Below are 20,188 nucleotides of genomic sequence, written 5' to 3'. Positions count from 1 at the left end.
TCAGCAGTAGGCGACCGGCAGCAGCATGCAGTAGTGGGAACGTTGCCATGGCGACAGCAACATGGATTAAATGCATGGTTCTCAGAGAGAGCATTAGCAACGCTGATGCTTTATTTAAAACGGAAAATGACAGGGGAATAAGCCCCAGCACAGAATTGCCCAATATGTCCACAAGTTTGTAGACACTCCTTATAATGAGTAAAGTTCAGTTGTGCACATACAGCATGAAACGAATGGGATGCTCAATGCCAAGTGGTGTCTAGAGGGGTCTAAAGCCCTCAGCATTGCACAGAACTAATCACCGAGCATCAGTACCTGACCTCATTCGTTTTTTTCATGGCAGAATGCCACCAAATCCTCGCAGAAATGTTCCCTGTCCAGAAGAGGAGAAGCTGTTTCTGGTGAGGCTGGTTAATGCGTAAAGTGTTGTGAGCTGCTCCTGGCGTTCCTCAGGTTCTCTCGGAGACACAGAGACGGTGAGACAGAGACAGGGGGTTATTTTTAGTTGAGACCACCCTGGATACACAGTGCTTTGGAGCGGAGGAGGAGAAGGAGAGAGAGAGAGGAAGAGAGAGAGATAGCGATCCCTCAATCAGCTCTAACACCTGCTGCTCCCCTCGTCCTCTGATCCTCCACCTCTCACACAGGCTGCATTCTTCCCCTGCTGTAAGAGTTAATCTCACTTTCTCCTTTCCTCTCTCTCTCTCTGTTTATCTCTCCATACCCCCCTCCACCCAGATACCTCCATTAACTCCATCCACCTTCCCCACCGATCTCATTCCCTCTGCCAATCTTGCCCCCCCTCCATCTCTCTTCGCGTCTGTCCTCCCACGCTTCGTCCCTGATACTCTACCTCTACCTTTTCCCTTTCTCTGTCTCCGCCTCTCTTCCTTTTCTACACTTTAATTACCTCTCCTTCCTGTCTGCTAACCTGTCCTCCCTCCGACAAGCTCTCAGATTCCCTCGCTCTCCTTCTCACTTTCTCCCTTTCAGCTGCGGTGGACTGTCTCTGAACACCTAGAGTGCTGAGCTTGTTAGCTTTCACGTCGCCGTCTCTTATATAACCCTCTGATCTATGAGCCATCAAGACAAACAATAACACGAGGAGACAAAGACAAGTGGAAAACAACTTCTTTTTCCAGAAGCTAGTTTGACATTCACGATGGGGGCCCTCTTTAAACCCGAGGCTTTCGGGCCTACACCAGTCCCGGAGTCATACTAATTTTGTAATTAAAGAGATAAATACAATGATCCCTCGTTTTTCCAAGACCACCCACGAAAAACGAATTTCTGCGAAGTAGAGGAAATATATTGTTTATGTATTTAACGAGTATTGACTTTTAAAGGCTAAGCACCACTTAATGGACCTCCATGAATATTTCACATTATTGTAGTTACTGACAGATATAAGTATGAATTAAAATGAAAATAGCTGCTTAATTTGCTTAAAACTGACAATTTTGTGAAATTGACGGAAAAACCCGAGCTCGCTACGGAAATTCTTGAACGCGACCGTGACGTCACTGGTGGACAACAGCTGAACAACGCCGCGGTAAAACACCGTTATGACTGACTGTTATGACAGTATCTAGCTAAATAACCAACATTATTCATGACAATAGCCTAGCAATAAGCTAAACTCAAATGTAGAGGTACCGTTATTCTTGTAAATGTGATCGAAGTCGAACTCGAATTCATCCGACACTATAAACCTCCGTAATGCAGCTACGTAGCCGAGTATAATCTGAGCCACCGAGTTTAGCGAGTCAAGCTAACGTTAACTAACACCAACTAAAACAGGCGAAGTGAGTGTCCTTACCCTGTTTACCTCCATGTTACAGAGGCTCTTGAATACCTTTCGTTGGTGTCCTTACATGCCCATATTGTTGGAAAAGCGCCAGTGAAATGAGCTACAGATAACGGAGTGAGCGGAGGGTCCTTTCCAAAGTGCCCGTTTAAAGTGGACAAATTTAGTCCATTTTCTGGATATTTTGGGATCTTTGGGCCATTTGTTCACAGATGTCCCACTGTACATTGAATGATTGCAGCCAAAAACAACACAAATTTTCCTCATTTTGCATTAAATTAAGTGCAGCTTCTAGAGTGTTGTCCACCATCTACGTCACAGGCAAGACGCCTATTAGAGTTTCCCAACACCGTTACTATTCCTTGAATTAGTAAGAAATAACATGTTTTCTGACTATCAATAAACACAAGTTAGGAACTCAAATTCCACTGTATTTATTTGTTTGACACTTTCATAGAGCTGCTGCTTAGGCTTTAACAACCCTCCCTCCATGTGATATCCCACCAGTTTCTTTAATAGAGTCATTCCTAAGCTGTGATTTAGCGTCAGTAAATTTCACTCGGATGTGGACATGAACAACACATGTACTGTACGTAAGAAATACTTGTAAATTATATATTTTGTCATCTACAGGCCTCGTCTAATACGTGTAAATAATAACAAAGCCCCCTTGAAAAAACCCGTGAAGTAGCGAATCCGTGAAAGATACTGTATGCTACAATAAATTGGTAAAGGTTTGCAAAATGCACCACTCACTCCAGTCCATAAACGTTAGAGGATGTAAAGCAGCAAGTTCAGGCCATTTTGAGTTCCCCGTGTTTGTGATGTCACACCCATCCATTCGGCTACAGCAGCTTAGCCCCACCCTTCAACGGCAGAGTGTTGCTCGTGCAGAAACTGGGATAAAAACGTGTGAAAAACAATACAACGTCGTGCTGTTCCGAGAAGTGAATATTCCTTAGGACCCCTAGGGACTATTCCCAGTAAGTGAATGGACCCCAGGATGGACCCCAGGACCATGAGACCCTGCAGCTGTGCGGCGACACCACCCACGGAGGCACCATGCCACCCCTGGATCATGTTTGATACACAAATATCATGCGTGGAGTTCAGGGGACAGCTATAAAACAAAGGGAAAGCACAGGAACCCTTACAGCACTGGCTTTTAAAAGATAAAACCCAGTCAAATACTCTCTGAATGGCGGGCAGTCCCTCACTCAGTCTCATTCGGACAATCCAAAAGGGTTTAGGGAAATTAATCTGTGTGGAAAGCTCCGGCAGACTGAAGTAGAGCTTAACTCCCACCTCCACCAAAAGAGTTCAGTGGCAGAAAAGCACGGGCTGATTGGATTCAGAGAAGCTGTTCTGCCTTTCCGCCTTAGATCAGCCTTAAATGAGGCTCAAATCAGTGCGAGGTCGGGCTAAAGAGCAGCGGAATGATGCACTGTGCTCCCTCAGGTGAAGAGAGAGATGGAGAGAGAGAGAGAGAGAGAGAGAATATGACTCTTCTTGGCCTTTCAAGCATTCACTCAAATGTCACACAGCTTCAAAATCAGTTCAGTCTCTCTCTCTCTCTCTCTCTCTCTCTCTCCTGAAGTAGAACTATCCTCCACAAGTCACTCTGTCCTTCACGATGTCCTCTCAGGCCCAGAGACTCTCTCCACGCCGCGCCATTGCTGCAGTGCAGTGGAAAGTCCAGTTATTTCAGACCTCACTGACACAGCGTCCACAATTAATTATTTTATTCCAGAAACAAATAAATGATTAACATGGTGTTAATACTAAAAGCAGCTCATCTCGCTGATATTTAGATGGAGGCCCACTGTCCAGTGCTGGGCAGCTTTATACACCGCTCTAGCCAACACTTGGCCTTGGGCTCAAGAAACTGAACCACCACAATGAGTGCACCTTAATGTAGGTGAATAATGTATATGTTGCTCTGCTACATCCCTGGGATTTACAGACACAATAATAAAGCCTTAAATATGGGCCTATGAAAGAGGAGACGGTTTACAATTAAGGTTAATTTATGCTAATTAAAGGACTGTATGTACAATAAATACAGCACCCAGAACACCGAGGATCCTACAGGAAGACGGCTCTAAAGATAACACAGCCCTGTGATACATGTTTATTAATAAGTCTGTTGTAGTAAGTGAAGAAGGCAGTGTGTGTGTGTGTGTGTTTGACTTGGTGGTGCATCTGTGTGTGGGTGGACATCAGCTCCATAGACACAGCAAAGGGAGAACATCTACTCATTAGAGCCAGCCTTGGTGTGTGTATTTGTATGTGTGTGTGTGTGTGTGTGGGGGGGGGGGGGTCTGTGTATCTATGTTACAAGAAAGAACATGATTGTATTTACACTGGGTTAAAGCAACGCTAAGTAAGATTGGGTATTTTTGCTCCTGGGCTCCCCCTAGAGTTGCACAGTGTATTTCATTTTTACATCAAGGGAGGTGTCAGTTTCCTACCCTCCTCCCGTAGCAACAACAGAGGCCCTATTCTCCCGATTACAGCTCAGTGGAGCATCACAATGATTTAAAGCTGTAATCTAAAGTAAAAAAAATCTACTTAGTGTTCCTTTAATTATCAGATTAAACACTTTCAGATTTAATCACAATTCAATTAGGCTAAGGAGTGTCCCTTACGGATTGCCTTCACTTCCTGACCGCACAGAACAGCCCTGGACCGACCCGGGGAGTCCACACACTTCTCCGACGTGTTGAGCTGTCAATTGGAATTGTGTTAGAGACAGTTTGACAAGATGAAGTGGTAGGAGAAAACTAATGATAGAGTGAAAGTATGGCATAAAAAAGCCTATAAAATCTATAAATATAAATATTAATTATTCATTCATTCATTATCTGTAACCCTTATCCAGTTCAGGGTCGCGGTGGGTCCAGAGCCTACCTGGAATCATTGGGCGCAAGGCGGGTATACACCCTGGAGGGGGCGCCAGTCCTTCACACACTCACACTCTTACACCTACAGACACTGTTGAGTCACCAATCCACCTACCAATGTGTGTTTTTGGACTGTGGGAGGAAACCAGAGCACCCAGAGGAAACCCACGCAGACACAGGGAGAACACACCACACTCCTCACAGACAGTCACCCGGAGGAAACCCACTCAGACACAGGGAGAACACATCACACTCCTCACAGACAGTCACCCGGAGGAAACCCATGCAGACACAGGGAGAACACACCACACTCCTCACAGACAGTCACCCGGAGGAAACCCACGCAGACACAGAGAGAACACACCACACTCCTCACAGACAGTCACCCGGAGGAAACCCACGCAGACACAGAGAGAACACACCACACTCCTCACAGACAGTCACCCGGAGGAAACCCACGCAGACACATGGAGAACACACCACACTCCTCACAGACAGTCACCCGGAGGAAACCCACGCAGACACAGGGAGAACACACCACACTCCTCACAGACAGTCACCCGGAGGAAACCCACGCAGACACAGAGAGAACACACCACACTCCTCACAGACAGTCACCCGGAGCAGGAATCGAACCCACAATCTCCAGGCCCCTGGAGTTGTGTGACTGCGACACTAACCTGCTGTACCACAGTGCCCCCGAATTAATGATATATAATTCAAATATTTAACATAATTTCCCTTCCAGTTTAGTCACTACTCAGGCCACGTCTCCCAAAAATCAAAGGCTAGCATACGATCTCTCAAAGCATATGAAGTTTCACCCATTCTTGCAGTAAAACACAAATTGGAGAGACAGCAAGGCCAGATAAATATGACTTTTACCAAATCCCGGACATTATTGCTAGCAGGACACTTGCTTTGTGTGACTTAAACAAAGTAAATATCAGCTGGCCAACCAGCATAAATAAGAGCACACACACACTGCAGTGCATTTGCTATGTGTGTGTCATGAATCATGCAAAACTGACTCTTCGTACATGTCAGACATGTTTGCTTTCTTCATTTGTTCATTTTTCATGATCACAGCACAGGAGCAAACACACAAACTCCTCGCACGTAACCGGTTCACGTTGGGCGTGCGTGAGAGGGCACGTGCACATCACGTTACGTCCATGAGTGCACACGTGTGTGACGGCACTCTGGCTCCACCGATGCCTTTAAATGTTTCATACAGAGGAAGCTGGGTCTCAGAGGAAGAGTATATGTGTTTGTGTGTGTGTGTGTGTGTGTGTGGAGTACCCTGGTGTGGACATGCCACTGCTCTTATAATGGGCCCAGTGGGATGGCTCAGAGTCAGCGGAAAGCTTCCGTCCTACCATCTTTTTTTTTTTACAGTGGACAGTGAACAGGTCCGTCCTTCCACAATCAAACCCTAAGACTTAAAAATCTAGAATTATTACTGTTATTAATAACTCATATTCAAATAGAATTACACTGTTACCTTGTCCAAAGATTTATAGACACTTTTACAATCAATTCATTCAAATTCTGGAAACAAAATTTCAGTTGGTTTCTGGTGGGTTGCACCGAAGGAGCTACACATGAACCTAAGTTTCCTCCGGGTGACTGTCTGTGAGGAGTGTGGTGTGTTCTCCCTGTGTCTGCGTGGGTTTCCTCCGGGTGACTGTCTGTGAGGAGTGTGGTGTGTTCTCCCTGTGTCTGCGTGGGTTTCCTCCGGGTGACTGTCTGTGAGGAGTGTGGTGTGTTCTCTCTGTGTCTGTGTGGGTTTCCTCCGGGTGACTGTCTGTGAGGAGTGTGGTGTGTTCTCCCTGTGTCTGCGTGGGTTTCCTCCGGGTGACTGTCTGTGAGGAGTGTGGTGTGTTCTCCCTGTGTCTGCTTGGGTTTCCTCCAGGTGACTGTCTGTGAGGAGTGTGGTGTGTTCTCCCTGTGTCTGCGTGGGTTTCCTCCGGGTGACTGTCTGTGAGGAGTGTGGTGTGTTCTCCCTGTGTCTGTGTGGGTTTCCTCCGGGTGACTGTCTGTGAGGAGTGTGTTGTGTTCTCCCTGTGTCTGCGTGGGTTTCCTCCGGGTGACTGTCTGTGACGAGTGTGGTGTGTTCTCCCTGTGTCTGCGTTGGTTTCCTCCGGGTGCTCCGGTTTCCTCTCACGCTCCAAGAACACACGTTGGTAGGTGGATTGGCGGCTTAAAATTATCTGTAGGTGTGAATGTGTGAGTGTGTGTCGCCCTGTGAAGGACTGGGGGCCCTTCCAGGGTGTGTTCCTACCTTGCACCCAGTGATTCTGAGTAGGCAACCCTGAACTGGATAAGGGTTATAGACAATGAATGAATGAATGAATGCTAAATTATATTAATCTTGTAGAGGCTTATTCTTGCCACAACCGTAATTATTGCTCACTTAACTATAACATGTCCCTAAACCCTTGCCCCAACTCTAACCTGAACATTATAGCACCTTCAAATTTAATGACTGCTGGGTCACCACAATGGGAGTGTGTAAAAACATTTCGGTTCCCAGAACTTAACTGAAACCTGACACACACACACACACACACACACACACACACAAAGACCCCCTGCAGAAATCCCTATATGAAGAATGTATGGGGTAATATATGCCTCCCGCTGGGCTCTGTCTGAATCTTCACTGATTTCCACTTTACATTCCGTCCACATTTGGCTAATTCGAGTTTCCGCTTCAATTCTGAGGCCGGAGTGCCGAGACTCACTCAGGATTCAGAGCACACACTGATCAAACGCTGGAGTGTGTGAAGAGGGCAGCTGCAGCCCGGCACACACATCCAGCGCCGGCCAGAGGAGGGACCCCTCTCTGCCCGAGGGTCTGCATCAAAGCACCCCCACATTAATCGCATAAAAAAAACCTACTTGTGAGAATAACAGTCTCACCCAAACGACTTCTGATCCAGTTTGCGCGTGCTGAAGTGTGTTGATGTTGAGTTTGTACGGTTGGTATTTTCTGCCTTGATCCTTTGAAAAGTGCCGGTGTCGTAAAAGCATTTGGAAGCACGGAACAAGACGGAAAATGAGTGCGTAGCTTTAAGCTCTTTTTTAAGATGTACCAAAATGGAAGGGGCCCATAAACCTGGAGGCTGAAGTGGAACACATGCTTCCTCAAAGACAACAGAAGCCAGCCACCATTTCTTTTTGAACTGCTGCTAGCGCAACTTAGCTGCAAAGCTCAACACACTTGGAGGAGAACACTAACAACCCCCATTCTGTTACGCATGCTTAAAGACGCTGTCATTCACAAGCTGTACCCTCTTGGACTCTCAGATACAGATGACACCAGAAATGTTTGGGATGGAATATCTGGTGAAATTACTGTATGTATCATCTTTCCACTCTTCATCTCTCTCTCTCTCTTTCTTTCTCTGTTTTTCTCTCGCTTTCATTCACTTATCAATAGTGTGGATTACACGTACTCTCAAATAATTTATCAGTTCACGTCTGACAGGTGGACCTGTACCCTGTGTGTGTGTGTGTGTGTACACACTCTTATGTTCTGTATGGATTCAGTTTTGCGTGAACACTTAGACGACTGGCCTTTTGTTTTCACATTTTCCATCGTCAGGGAGTGAATGACACTGTGGTCCTAAAAAACTGAACCCTTCAAAACAAGAAAGCTTAAAAAAGGTTCCATGCCCGAGGCCGGGTGCTGGGTCCAGATGGAGCCCAGGTCAGTACCCTTGGGGGTGAATTTGGGAGTGGCATTTTTGATCAACATCTGTACCTGATCTCACTAATGCTTTTGGCGGCTGCCTTCAAATGCTCACAGAAATGATCTAAGATCTAGTGGAAAGCCTGTGGTGGAGGCTGATACCTCAGGGAAGTGGGGAAACATCCTATAAATACTGTTAAAACATGAATATAAATAATCCCTATTTGTGTTCACACAGAAACCAGTTTAATTATCTACAACTACAGTCAACTTTTAAAGTAACCAGCCTTAAACCTTTAGTGATGCTCCACTGAGTTGTAATAAGGAGAACAGACCCTCTGTTGTTGCTACTCAAGGCTTTGCACTGCAGAAACTGCACTATGTATCTTCTGGAGGAGGGTAGGAAAGCACCCCCACTCTCTTCACTTTAGGACAGTGTTGTAAAACTGAATTACATTCTGCAACTGTAGGGGGAGCCCTGGAGCAACAATACCAGATTATAATAATATAAAATGCATATTATTGCAACAAATTATTATGAAATTCAGGTTTCGTACAGAGCCTCAAGACCATGAAATCCCAATCTGTGCCTCCTCAAAAGTGCTAAATCGTTAATTGAAGAATAGCCGTGCCTTTAATAAAAAAATGAATGGGCCATTTGCTGCGGGCCTAAACAAAAAGCATTTCCAAAGTGCATCTGCTTGAGTTATGTTATTGCCTGTTATCGTCCAGAGACTTACAAACATTTACAGTCTGCGTCTGGGGCCCTGAATAATGCATTATCACTGTTCCAGGATCAGTAGACTTCATTACTGAGGGAATAGCCTATCTGGTGCTCACATAATAGATCAAAGCTCCCATTGAAAGACATAAAAACAGCTCCCTGCAGGGAACAGGCGCTCATCAAAAGCAGCGTTTAATCCAGACTGTTACTCCAGAGCTGACAAGGACAAATTATCTCAGCCTTTTATAAACATCAATTTATCACGGTAACATCGGCCATCGGGTTTCTGCACAAACGGGCCCACACAAGGCGTCTAAATACTTCCAGGCACAGGTAAACACATGCAGAGGGGCATATTTCTCCTTATAGTTTATGAATTCAGCTACTTTAAAGTGCGGAATGAAACGGTTCACTCTGGAGGAGCCATACATGATCCTAAGGTCACAGTGCTCTATGTCAAGTGTGGGCTGGAGGTACAGCATTGAGATTTAGAGGAGTTCAATTACGCTCTCAGAAGGGATAGACCTTATGTTGGAGTGGGTGTGGGGTTTGTGATCTCGAACAAATCCTCCAACGCCAATACCTAAGCTCACTAATGTTTACGTAGCCGAATACCAACAAATCCTTACAGAAATATTTTGACGTGTAGCGAAAAGCCTTCCTGGAACATTCATTCATTCATTATCTGTAACCCTTATCCAATTCAGGGTCGCGGTAGATCCAAAGCCTACATGGAATCATTGGGCGCAAGGCAGGAATACACCCTGGAGGGGGCGCCAGTCCTTCACAGGGCAACACACACTCACACACACACACACACACACACACACACTCACACCTACGGTCACTTTTGAGTCGCCAATCCACCTACCAACGTGTGTTTTTGGACTGTGGGAGGAAACCGGAGCACACAGAGGAAACCCACGCAAACACAGGGAGAACACACCACACCCCTCACAGACAGTCACCCGGAGGAAACCCACGCAGACACAGGGAGAACACACCACACTCCTCACAGACAGTCACCCGGAGGAAACCCACGCAGACACAGGGAGAACACACCACACTCCTCACAGACAGTCACCCGGAGGAAACCCACGCAGACACAGGGAGAACACACCACACTCCTCACAGACAGTCACCCGGAGGAAACCCACGCAGACACAGGGAGAACACACCACACTCCTCACAGACAGTCACCCGGAGCGGGAATCGAACCCACAATCTCCAGGTCCTTGGAGCTGTGTGACTGCGACACTACCTGCTGCAGCACTGTGCCGCCACCTTCCTGGAACAGTAGAAGCTTTTTCTGCTGCAAAGTGGGGACACACTCATGATTAATCCCCTTCACATCAAAATAAATGTTGGATGAGCAGGTGTCTACAAATGCTTCTACGTTCCATCCTCCTCCTACTCAACTGGAGGTAACTGAAGCTGTTAAAAATAACATTTCCTAGCTGAAATGTTGCGCTGCATGCCTTTGGTCTATTATACGCTTGAACAAATTGTACAAGAACATTTGGAACTTGGAAATGGGAGCATTTTAACTGTTTATGGAAGATACGACATCGTTTCCATGGTCCAAAACAACGCCAATATGTTTTATGTTCATTATAAAACCCTGAATATCAGAAAGAACCATCAGAGGAAAAGTGGCAGACTATTTGTTTATAATGGTTTCAGTAGCACACACAAAAATAAAATGAATATCTGCCAGAAAAATGAGGCCCAAGCTATAATCACAATCAAACCAATCAGCTATAACCAACCTAATCATGACAATAACCACTTTACAGACTGCTGTGGCAATATGCAAATCACCACTGAAGGCATCCAATCAGGTGCAGCCAACAACAAAAGCAGCAGGGAACTGTGTGCAGATTGCTAAGTAATGGATTTCATCATATAAACGCAACAGGAATTTCAGTGAAGCAGAAAAATATCTGTGTAGTTCACGGAGCTGACAAACGGATTATGTTTTCCTGTGCGGCGAAAGAGAACAAAAAAAATCACTTCCAAATCAAAATCATTGACTATAAGCCTCTTATTCTGGACGTCTCTGTCAGCGGGATCGGCACATCACCTCGAGTGACCCACATCCTTCCTCTCTCTACAGTCCATGTCATAGAAACTAAAAGAATTTTAAATGAATGTTTCAAAACATAGTTTTCCCTTTCATTTCAGAACCATTTCAGAAGGTTCTAATGACAACTATGTTACAAGCACAATAATTTCCCATGCCTCATGTTGTGATATAAAACACCCAGATACAAACTTTCATACAGCGACCATCATCCAGATACATCCTGTCAGAAAAGAGGTCTTTATCTTAAAGGAACAGTAACACAAACAACAGAGAGTCGAGTTTGTAGTATCAATGAATCATGAATGTTTGCTGTAATAAGTCATTGGTCACATATATTTCTTTGTGTTTAGTGCACTGTAAATATATATTACATTTTTCCTATTTGATTGGATTAAACTTGTGAATCGATTCTATTGAAGTATCAGAAGAACCGATTCAAACGATTCGAATCGATTATCGCTGCTAGAGACAGTTGAGGGGAAAAAAATATGCAACTTCACGTACAAGTCGTCCCTAAATCAACCAGACCGGGTGTGTAATGTCCAAACACGAATTCGACTTTTATTCCGATGTTGTGGAACGAGAAAAACACGTTGTTTTCTCAGTAAAACCGTCTAGATATGAACTAAACAGGTACTTTTAGAGGGAGTGGGGCAGCTTCAAACTTTCCGTTAATGACGTCATTAACGGCTCTTCAGCGCGCTAACGGTGGTGCTAAATACGTTTCTTCGTCTTTTGAGAGATTTGTTCGCTTTAAAGCACACGTTTTACGCGTATTACGGCAATAATGTTTTTAAAATATCATTGCTGATATTTTTTAAATAATTAATTCAGTTTATACTTCATTGTGTGTGAACAAAGAAGCCAAACACAAGCAGCGGATGGTCAAATAAATTAATTAAAATAAAATGGTTAGGTCTTTTTGAAAGTTAAACGGTTTCGATTCATTCGTAGTAACATTTTGTAGCTTTCCTGCTGAGTAGGATTAAGTAGGATTAAAAACAAAAACAAAAAAGCCTGATCATTTTTGCTTTTTGATGGAAACTGGTTTAATGGTAAGAATGAGAGAACAACAGGTTTAAGTTCCAATAAAAAAACCTTTAAATGAATCAAAAATAAGTTGCAGATCACCTGTTAAATCACTGGGAATTTACATTGTGATATCAAATGTCATATTACACAACAACCAAGGACCATCAAGAAACTTCAATGATTTTTGTTTTATTTGTATTTTTTTTTCAGCAGGTTTATAATACAGAAATGACTTTTGAAAAAAATAAAAAGTTGCCAAGAATAGGTGTAATATAACCTGTTCATCCGTTCTACAGAAGCTTGGAAAAAGTGAAACACATCTCACCTGCATTTTGTCGCTGGGTGTGAGGAGCCTCCTGAATCGAAGAGGAGGAAAAAATCCCTGCGCTTCCGAGCAGTCAAAGCAGAGGTATGTTCACTGAGCTCCGGCGTGGGGAGCGAGAGAGAGCGAGAGAGGGAATGCCCAAGCTCTGAGCTCAGAGGGAGAGGTAGAGTGAGGGAGGGAGGGAGGGAGGAGAGATAGAAAGAGGGAGAGCTAGAGGTGGAGAGAGGAGGGGGGTAGAGAGAGAAGGGGTGAGATAACAGAGAGAGAGAGAGAGATGTGATGCCCTTTAAGGTTTTCAACAGTTTTTACAAATGATGCTAATTATAATAATACCACATTAGCATTGCATGATGTGTCTGCCAATTAGACGCAATGAATAATCCAATTAAATTAACTGGATGTGATAAGGGGGGGGGACACTCAGCTGATTCCCCAGCCTTTATTTCCAGTTTATATTGGTTAAATGACACTGTGGTTTATGGGAAAACTCTTACTAAAAGGAGAATGTCCCAGAAGCTGTATCTTGTCCACGTTGGCATTAATTTCCATGACCTTGGTTTGGCCTTGGTCTGTGACGAGGCTGGAGAGGGAGGTGTGAGGCATGAATAGCAATCACAACCGACCAAGCGCTACCTCCACAGCGCATTACTGCAGCAGCGCAGCAGCACAAATAACACACACCAGTTGCAACAACTGCAACAGCCAGCCACAGTGAGGTAGCAAATTAACTCCAGTAAAATATGCGCTGCCTTTTCTGTGTAGGTTCACTCAGCCATCTTCTGTAACCTCTTCATCCTAATTAGGGAGCGTTTTAAAAATGGTACTGTTCAATTGTGTAATGTTTTCTTTCTCTATGAATAGAATGGAATACACACACACACACATTGTAAACAAACACAAAGAGAAAGAGATTCTCTCAGTGTAATTCATTGTAATTGATTGTCTAGAACCACTTATCCAGTTCAGGTTCTTGGTGGGTACCTGGAACAACTGGACGCAAAGCAGGGCGACACACACTCACACATTCACTCACACCTATAGACAATTTTGAGTCACCAACCTGCCAACCTACCAATGTGTGTTTGGACCGTGGGAGGGAACCTGGAGGAAACCCACACGGACACTGAGAGAACACACCAAACTCCTCAGTTTTGCCTTTCAGGTAATTTGCGAAAATCGTACGTGTGTCGACTTATTCTATTATATTTTTCCATATGGAAAGATGACCTATTTGAATGTTCGGAGAGTTCAGCGCAGCGTTTCTTCAGCCCATCTCTCAATCGAGCCCTGTGTGGGCTGATAGCAGAGAACCCACAGAGCAACTCATTCGATAAAATCTTAATGGGAATGTCACAGAAAAAAAGAGAGGCCTGAGAAAAACAAGAAGTGACTGCTGAAAGGCTGAGAGGTTCGTGCTGGATTCTCGAGCTGTCCTTGTAGCGTCTGAACTTATAAACTGGAAAATATCAGCCGTTTAACAGGAAAGAAGGTCACTCTTTATAGCATCTGGTTTACTAAGCTTAGTCGACTGGGTCATGTTGTTAATTCATTTTTAATGCTGTCTCTTCTGTTTCCAACACACTGAAGTCAAGCGGCTTAACTTGGACGGCAACCAGAGTCTGACCTCTCGTCGGTACAGAGTGAAAATGCTGGGTGTGAGCATCTCGTTGGGTAAGGGTCAGGATCTCGCCTTTATCTTAACATCTTTCACAATCTGTATTTTCCTTTTGTGTCTGTTGATGTGCCTTAGCTGCATGTGTCCTTTCATTATAAATGCTTTATGATATCAAATATTTTTTACAGAGATACTAAAGCCCACGACTCAGATTTCTGTTAAAACAATACTGACATTGAGAGTGTGTTATTCATTTTAAATTACTTTTATTTTGTTTTACACTAACTTTAATTTACATTCCACTATTTGCTTTACATTTACAAAGCCATCCATTCATTATCTGTAACCCTTATCCAGTTCAGGGCGGCGGTGGGTCCGGATCCCACCTGGAATCATTGGGCGCAAGGCAGGAATACACCCTAGAGGGGGCGCCAGTCCTTTATAGGGCGATAAACACATTCACTCACACACTCACACCTACGGATACTTTTAAGTTGCAAATCCACCTACGAATGTGTGTTTTTGGAGCATGGGAGGAAACCAGAGCACCCGGAGCTAACCCACGCAGACACAGGGAGAACACACCACACTCCTCACAGACAGTCACCCGGAGGAAACCCACGCAGACACAGGGAGAACACACCACACTCCTCACAGAAAGTCACCCGGAGGAAACCCACGCAGACACAGGGAGAACACACCACACTCCTCACAGACAGTCACCCGGAGGAAACCCACGCAAACACAGAGAGAACACACCACACTCCTCACAGACAGTCACCCGGAGGAAACCCACACAGACACAGGAAGAACACACCACACTCCTCACAGAAAGTCACCCGGAGGAAACCCACGCAGACACCGAGAGAACACACCACACTCCTCACAGACATTCACCCGGAGGAAACCCACGCAGACACAGGGAGAACACACCACACTCTTCACAGACAGTCACCCGGAGGAAACCCACGCGGACACAGGGAGAACACACCACACTCCTCACAGACAGTCACCATGAGTAAACCCACGCGGACACAGGGAGAACACACCACACTCCTCACAGACAGTCACCCGGAGGAAACCCACGCGGACACAGGGAGAACACACCACACTCCTCACAGACAGTCACCCGGAGGAAACCCACGCGGACACAGGGAGAACACACCACACTCTTCACAGACAGTCACCCGGAGGAAACCCACGCGGACACAGGGAGAACACACCACACTCCTCACAGACAGTCACCATGAGGAAACCCACGCAGACACAGAGGGAACACACCACACTCCTCTCAGACAGTCACCCGGAGGAAACCCACACAGATACAGGGAGAACACACCACACTCCTCACAGACAGTCACCCGGAGGAAACCCACGCAGACACAGGGAGAACACACCAAACTCCTCACAGACAGTCACCGGGAGGAAACCCACGCAGACACAGGGAGAACACACCACACTCCTCACAGACAGTCACCCGGAGGAAACCCACGCGGACACAGGGAGAACACACCACACTCCTCACAGACAGTCACCCGGAGGAAACCCACGCAGACACAGGGAGAACACACCAAACTCCTCACAGACAGTCACCGGGAGGAAACCCACGCAGACACAGGGAGAACACACCACACTCCTCACAGACAGTCACCCGGAGGAAACCCACGCGGACACAGGGAGAACACACCACACTCCTCACAGACAGTCACCCGGAGGAAACCCACGCGGACACAGGGAGAACACACCACACTCCTCACAGACAGTCACCCGGAGGAAACCCACGCGGACACAGGGAGAACACACCACACTCCTCACAGACAGTCACCATGAGGAAACCCACGCAGACACAGGGAGAACACACCACACTCCTCACAGTATAAAATATGTTTACAACATTGTCATACTTGCGATTATCAGTGATCTAGAGATGGCTTAAAGTGTACTGGACGTTGTGTGTGGGATATATGCAAACACTATTCCATTTTATATTGGGGAACTGAGTGTTGGCAGAATTTAAAACCAGTTCCCTGCGGAAGGGGGGGGGGCTGACTTTATAAAGGCAGCACGTTCCAAGTGTGAACAGTTGGTCATCCAAAGCATCGAGTAATGTCTTTTTTTTTAAAATCTATCTACAGATGGACAAATCCTCATCTACACAGGACTCTCACACCTCGAGCAGAATGGCATTCCGAGGTCAGGTTGGTCACAGAACACTTTCCCATCACTTACTCAGGCTTTTCACGCTGTGAGAGAGCGAGCAAAGCAACACAGCACCTCTTGAGTTCTGCATTGTCTGGTGGGACTTGTATTATTCATCTGTGTTCTGGATGAGAGCATCAGCTAAGTGGCTTTAAAAAACCCCCAGATACCCTCTACCACAATAACAACAACAATAATTATATGTTTAAAATAGGGGGCTTCACAAAAAGTGCAAAGAAAACATAAGTCTGCAGAAGATGTAGGCATCGAATCGCAGTTGTTTGGAGCATGAAACAGACAGCTGTTTTTCCACTTAGGTTTTTCTCTACAGAGTTTCCAGCACTTGTTTAATGTGGAAATAAAGGCTGTCCAAGCTCAAATATAATGTTCACATCTGTTACAGAGAACAGTGAACGTACTAAGCTTGAATATTCACCACAAGAAGAAAACTGGGAGCTCAACACTTTAGAATTTGAAGATTTGATGTTGGATACTTGTATATTGTGTCCTCAAAATGTAGAGTTAGTCTTGTTCTCAGTCCTAACACAGACTTTCAAGAGCTAATCTACTGCCCCCAGCACAAGAGCTCTGCTAAGGGCACTACAGGCCACTCTCTCCTTAGAGCAGGATCGCGTACTCTTATCACTGCCTTCCCTATGATTAATAGCAAAGAGCAGCGGTCCTCCAATGCCATCCCATTTTCTCATATAGATCACTAAGAACCCTTGCTATTGCTTTCTAAAGAGTGCAGAGCACATGCTTCGTGATGTGAAGCCAAGTAGTGCTTCTTGTGAACTACTACTAGCACAATGCCACTTTTTCTGAGCACGCTTGGAGGAGAAAGCTAACGGCACAGATGTACACGCTTGTTAGCATAGTGCTCCTGATGAGGGGAGAATCGGGACCATCCTAACCCACCCAGAGAGAGCAATAAATATTAGCCGCTCGTATGTTATTTAATCTCCTAATAATGTTTTTTTAGAACTAGGATGTATAGCGTCTTTAACTTTAAGCACTGACTCGCACCCGCATTGTACAGCAGTTCAGCAAACATGAGTATGTATGTGAATGAGTGAGTGAGTTAAATATCTAAAAGTAGCTGAAAGTATCTGTAGATTAGCTTCAAATAATATTTATTTTAAAACCCATATGGTTATATATTACCCCGTATGTAATATAGTCATATTGAATATGGTGCTGCAGGTCGTTGTCGCAGTCACACAGCTCCAGGGATCTGGAGGTTGTGGGTTCGAGTCCCGCTCCGGGTGACTGTCTGTGGTGTGTTCTCCCTGCGTCTGCGTGGGTTTCCTCCGGGTGACTGTCTGTGAGGAGTGTGGTGTGTTCTCCCTGTGTCTGCATGGGGTTTCCTCCGGGTGACTGTCTGTGAGGAGTGTGGTGTGTTCTCCCTGCGTCTGCGTGGGTTTCCTCCGGGTGACTGTCTGTGAGGAGTGTGGTGTGTTCTCTCTGTGTCTGCATGGGGTTTCCTCCGGGTGACTGTCTGTGAGAAGTGTGGTGTGTTCTCTCTGCGTCTGCGTGGGTTTCCTCCGCGTGACTGTCTGTGAGGAGTGTGGTGTGTTCTCCCTGCGTCTGCGTGGGTTTCCTCCGGGTGACTGTCTGTGAGGAGTGTGGTGTGTTCTCTCTGTGTCTGCGTGGGTTTCCTCCGGGTGACTGTCTGTGAGGAGTGTGGTGTGTTCTCCCTGCGTCTGCGTGGGTTTCCTCCGGGTGACTGTCTGTGAGGAGTGTGGTGTGTTCTCTCTGTGTCTGCGTGGGTTTCCTCCGGGTGACTGTCTGTGAGGAGTGTGGTGTGTTCTCCCTGTGTCTGCGTGGGTTTCCTCCGGGTGACTGTCTGTGAGGAGTGTGGTGTGTTCTCTCTGTGTCTGCGTGGGTTTCCTCCGGGTGCTCCTGTTTCCTTCCACGCTCCAAAAACACATGTTGGTAGGTGGATTGGTGACTCAAATGTGTTTGTAGGTGTGAGTGAATGTGTAAGTGTGTGTTGCCCTGTGAAGGGTGTGTTCCCGCCTTGCGCCCAGTGATTAGACTTTGGAACCACCGCGACATGGATAAGAGTTACAGACAATGAATGAATGAGTAAATATTAATTAATTATTCATGGACTATGTTTGTAGGCTGTCTCAAATTGTCCACAGATGTGTGTGTGTGTGAATCACTAACAAAATGAATGAATGAATGAATGAATGAGTGGTGTTTAATGTAATTGAATGCATGTGTCTAGTCTAGCATTTGTCATAATCAGCACCTACAGATCGATGCGTTCATTCACAGTATGGATTAATCTGGATTTATACAGATTGTTGTGAATGTACTCTAATTAATTTCATTAGAACTGGATTGTGTATGTAATGTCTAGGTGTAATGTTTGCTGATGACTGTGGTCCAGCTGGATATGACGTCCTCTCCCACACCATCAGCTTTGGTAAGTAAGCGAATGACTAATTGCTCTCTCTCTCTCTCTCTCTCTCTCTCTCTCTCTCTCTCTCTCTCTCTCTCTGCCCTCAGTTTAATGCGCATCTCCAATTAAACTTTTCTCAGGAACTCCAGGAGACCTCACTGCCTCAGAGCACAAAAGAGAATAATACACAATCTCTAAAAATAACATCCTGTAATCCTGTCTGTACCTGTTCTCCTCTCATACACGTGGGGCCTTCCAGGCGCTGGGCTCCAGGGACTGCATTCAGCTTTTACAGAGGCTCTGTTTGCTTGCTGCATAATTAAATGGACAGTCAGGCCTCGGGGCTTCTCATTAAAACGCTGGGCAAACAGAGGAGAGGGTCCATTGTTTGACTGGAAATATTAAAAAGAGTAAACCATGTTTACGGCTACATCACTCAAGCGGCTATTTCCTTCTTCAGCTGGGTAACGGTTTGCTCCTGTCTTCTGGATAATTAAAGGATTTAAATTAATGAAGGGATTGCATTTTCTCTCTCTCCCCCTCTCTCTTTCTCTCTTAGTTCCTCTCATTCCCTCTTCTCATTCTCATTCCCTCTTCCTTCTCATTCCTTCTTTGTTGCCTCTTAGCCACTTCTCCCTGATTTATCACTCTTCTTTTTCTTGTGCTCATTCTCCCGTTATCTCTACGCTCTTTCATTGCTTGATCTTTCTATATTCCTCCCTTATATTTCTATTTCTCACTATTATATTTCTCACTATTTCTTATATTTTCTTATTTCTATTTCTATTTCTCAGGGAGATAGAGAGAGAGGGAGAGACAGAGAGGGAGAGAGAGAGAGAGAGAGAGGGAGAGACAGAGAGGGAGAGAGAGAGAGAGAGAGAGAGAGAGAGAAAGAGAAAGAGAGAGAGAGAGAGAGAGAGAGAGAGAGAATTGGGCTGTGAGTGTGTGGTGATTTAGGGCGAGAGGAGATTTTACCCAACAGCCCTCAGCACAGCGCTGGGTTCATACTGACGGCAATGAGATGTACGCTCGCTGCAGCACTGCTTTAATAAGACACTTATAATTTATGAGGGCAAGAAGACGTCATTCCTATGGCTCCCTTCATGTGGCTGCCTCTTGAAGCCCTGACTTTGTTTCACTTTTACTTTATGATATTGATTTAAAGAGACAGTGTGCACTGATCTGCATCGTTATTTTATCTTTCAGTCTTTTCATGATTGAGGGATATGTGCTTTAAAACACCTAAGATGAAAGAATAGATTTAAATATAACGTATATTGAGTATAAAGTATGTTTCCACACTTCAGTCCCAGAGCTGAGTACAGAATACGGCATTCACACTCAGGGCACGTTTGGTGATTTCCAGTGTTTTTCTGTGATGGCACCTGTC

The 20,188-nt window shown here is 45.3% G+C and overlaps 1 protein-coding gene and 1 long non-coding RNA gene across 3 annotated transcripts in view; one reads left to right on the top strand and one right to left on the bottom strand.

Moving 5' to 3' along the window:
* The window catches only part of kcnip3a (Kv channel interacting protein 3a, calsenilin), a 61,248-nt gene extending 48,566 nt beyond the window's left edge, over positions 1 to 12,682 (bottom strand). Inside the window, exon 1 of the mRNA XM_066644776.1 lies at positions 12,575 to 12,682. Coding sequence (XP_066500873.1) covers positions 12,575 to 12,580 — 6 coding nt within the window. The 5' untranslated portion in view covers positions 12,581 to 12,682. The remainder of the gene's footprint in view (positions 1 to 12,574) is intronic.
* Positions 11,651 to 19,220, top strand: LOC136666531 (uncharacterized). 2 transcript variants are annotated; one of them, XR_010795379.1, is made up of 6 exons: positions 11,651 to 11,748; positions 12,546 to 12,658; positions 14,162 to 14,245; positions 16,325 to 16,382; positions 18,757 to 18,822; positions 18,939 to 19,220. It is a non-coding gene; the product is annotated as an uncharacterized lncRNA (long non-coding RNA). The 2 variants fall into 2 exon arrangements; XR_010795378.1 differs by having other exon boundaries at positions 16,325 to 16,387.
* Positions 19,221 to 20,188: the final 968 nt, after the last annotated feature.

Source organism: Hoplias malabaricus, chromosome 14 (assembly GCF_029633855.1).
Source record: "Hoplias malabaricus isolate fHopMal1 chromosome 14, fHopMal1.hap1, whole genome shotgun sequence".
Taxonomy (NCBI): Eukaryota; Metazoa; Chordata; class Actinopteri; order Characiformes; family Erythrinidae; genus Hoplias; species Hoplias malabaricus.
This window is presented reverse-complemented; position numbering and strand designations above follow the sequence as displayed.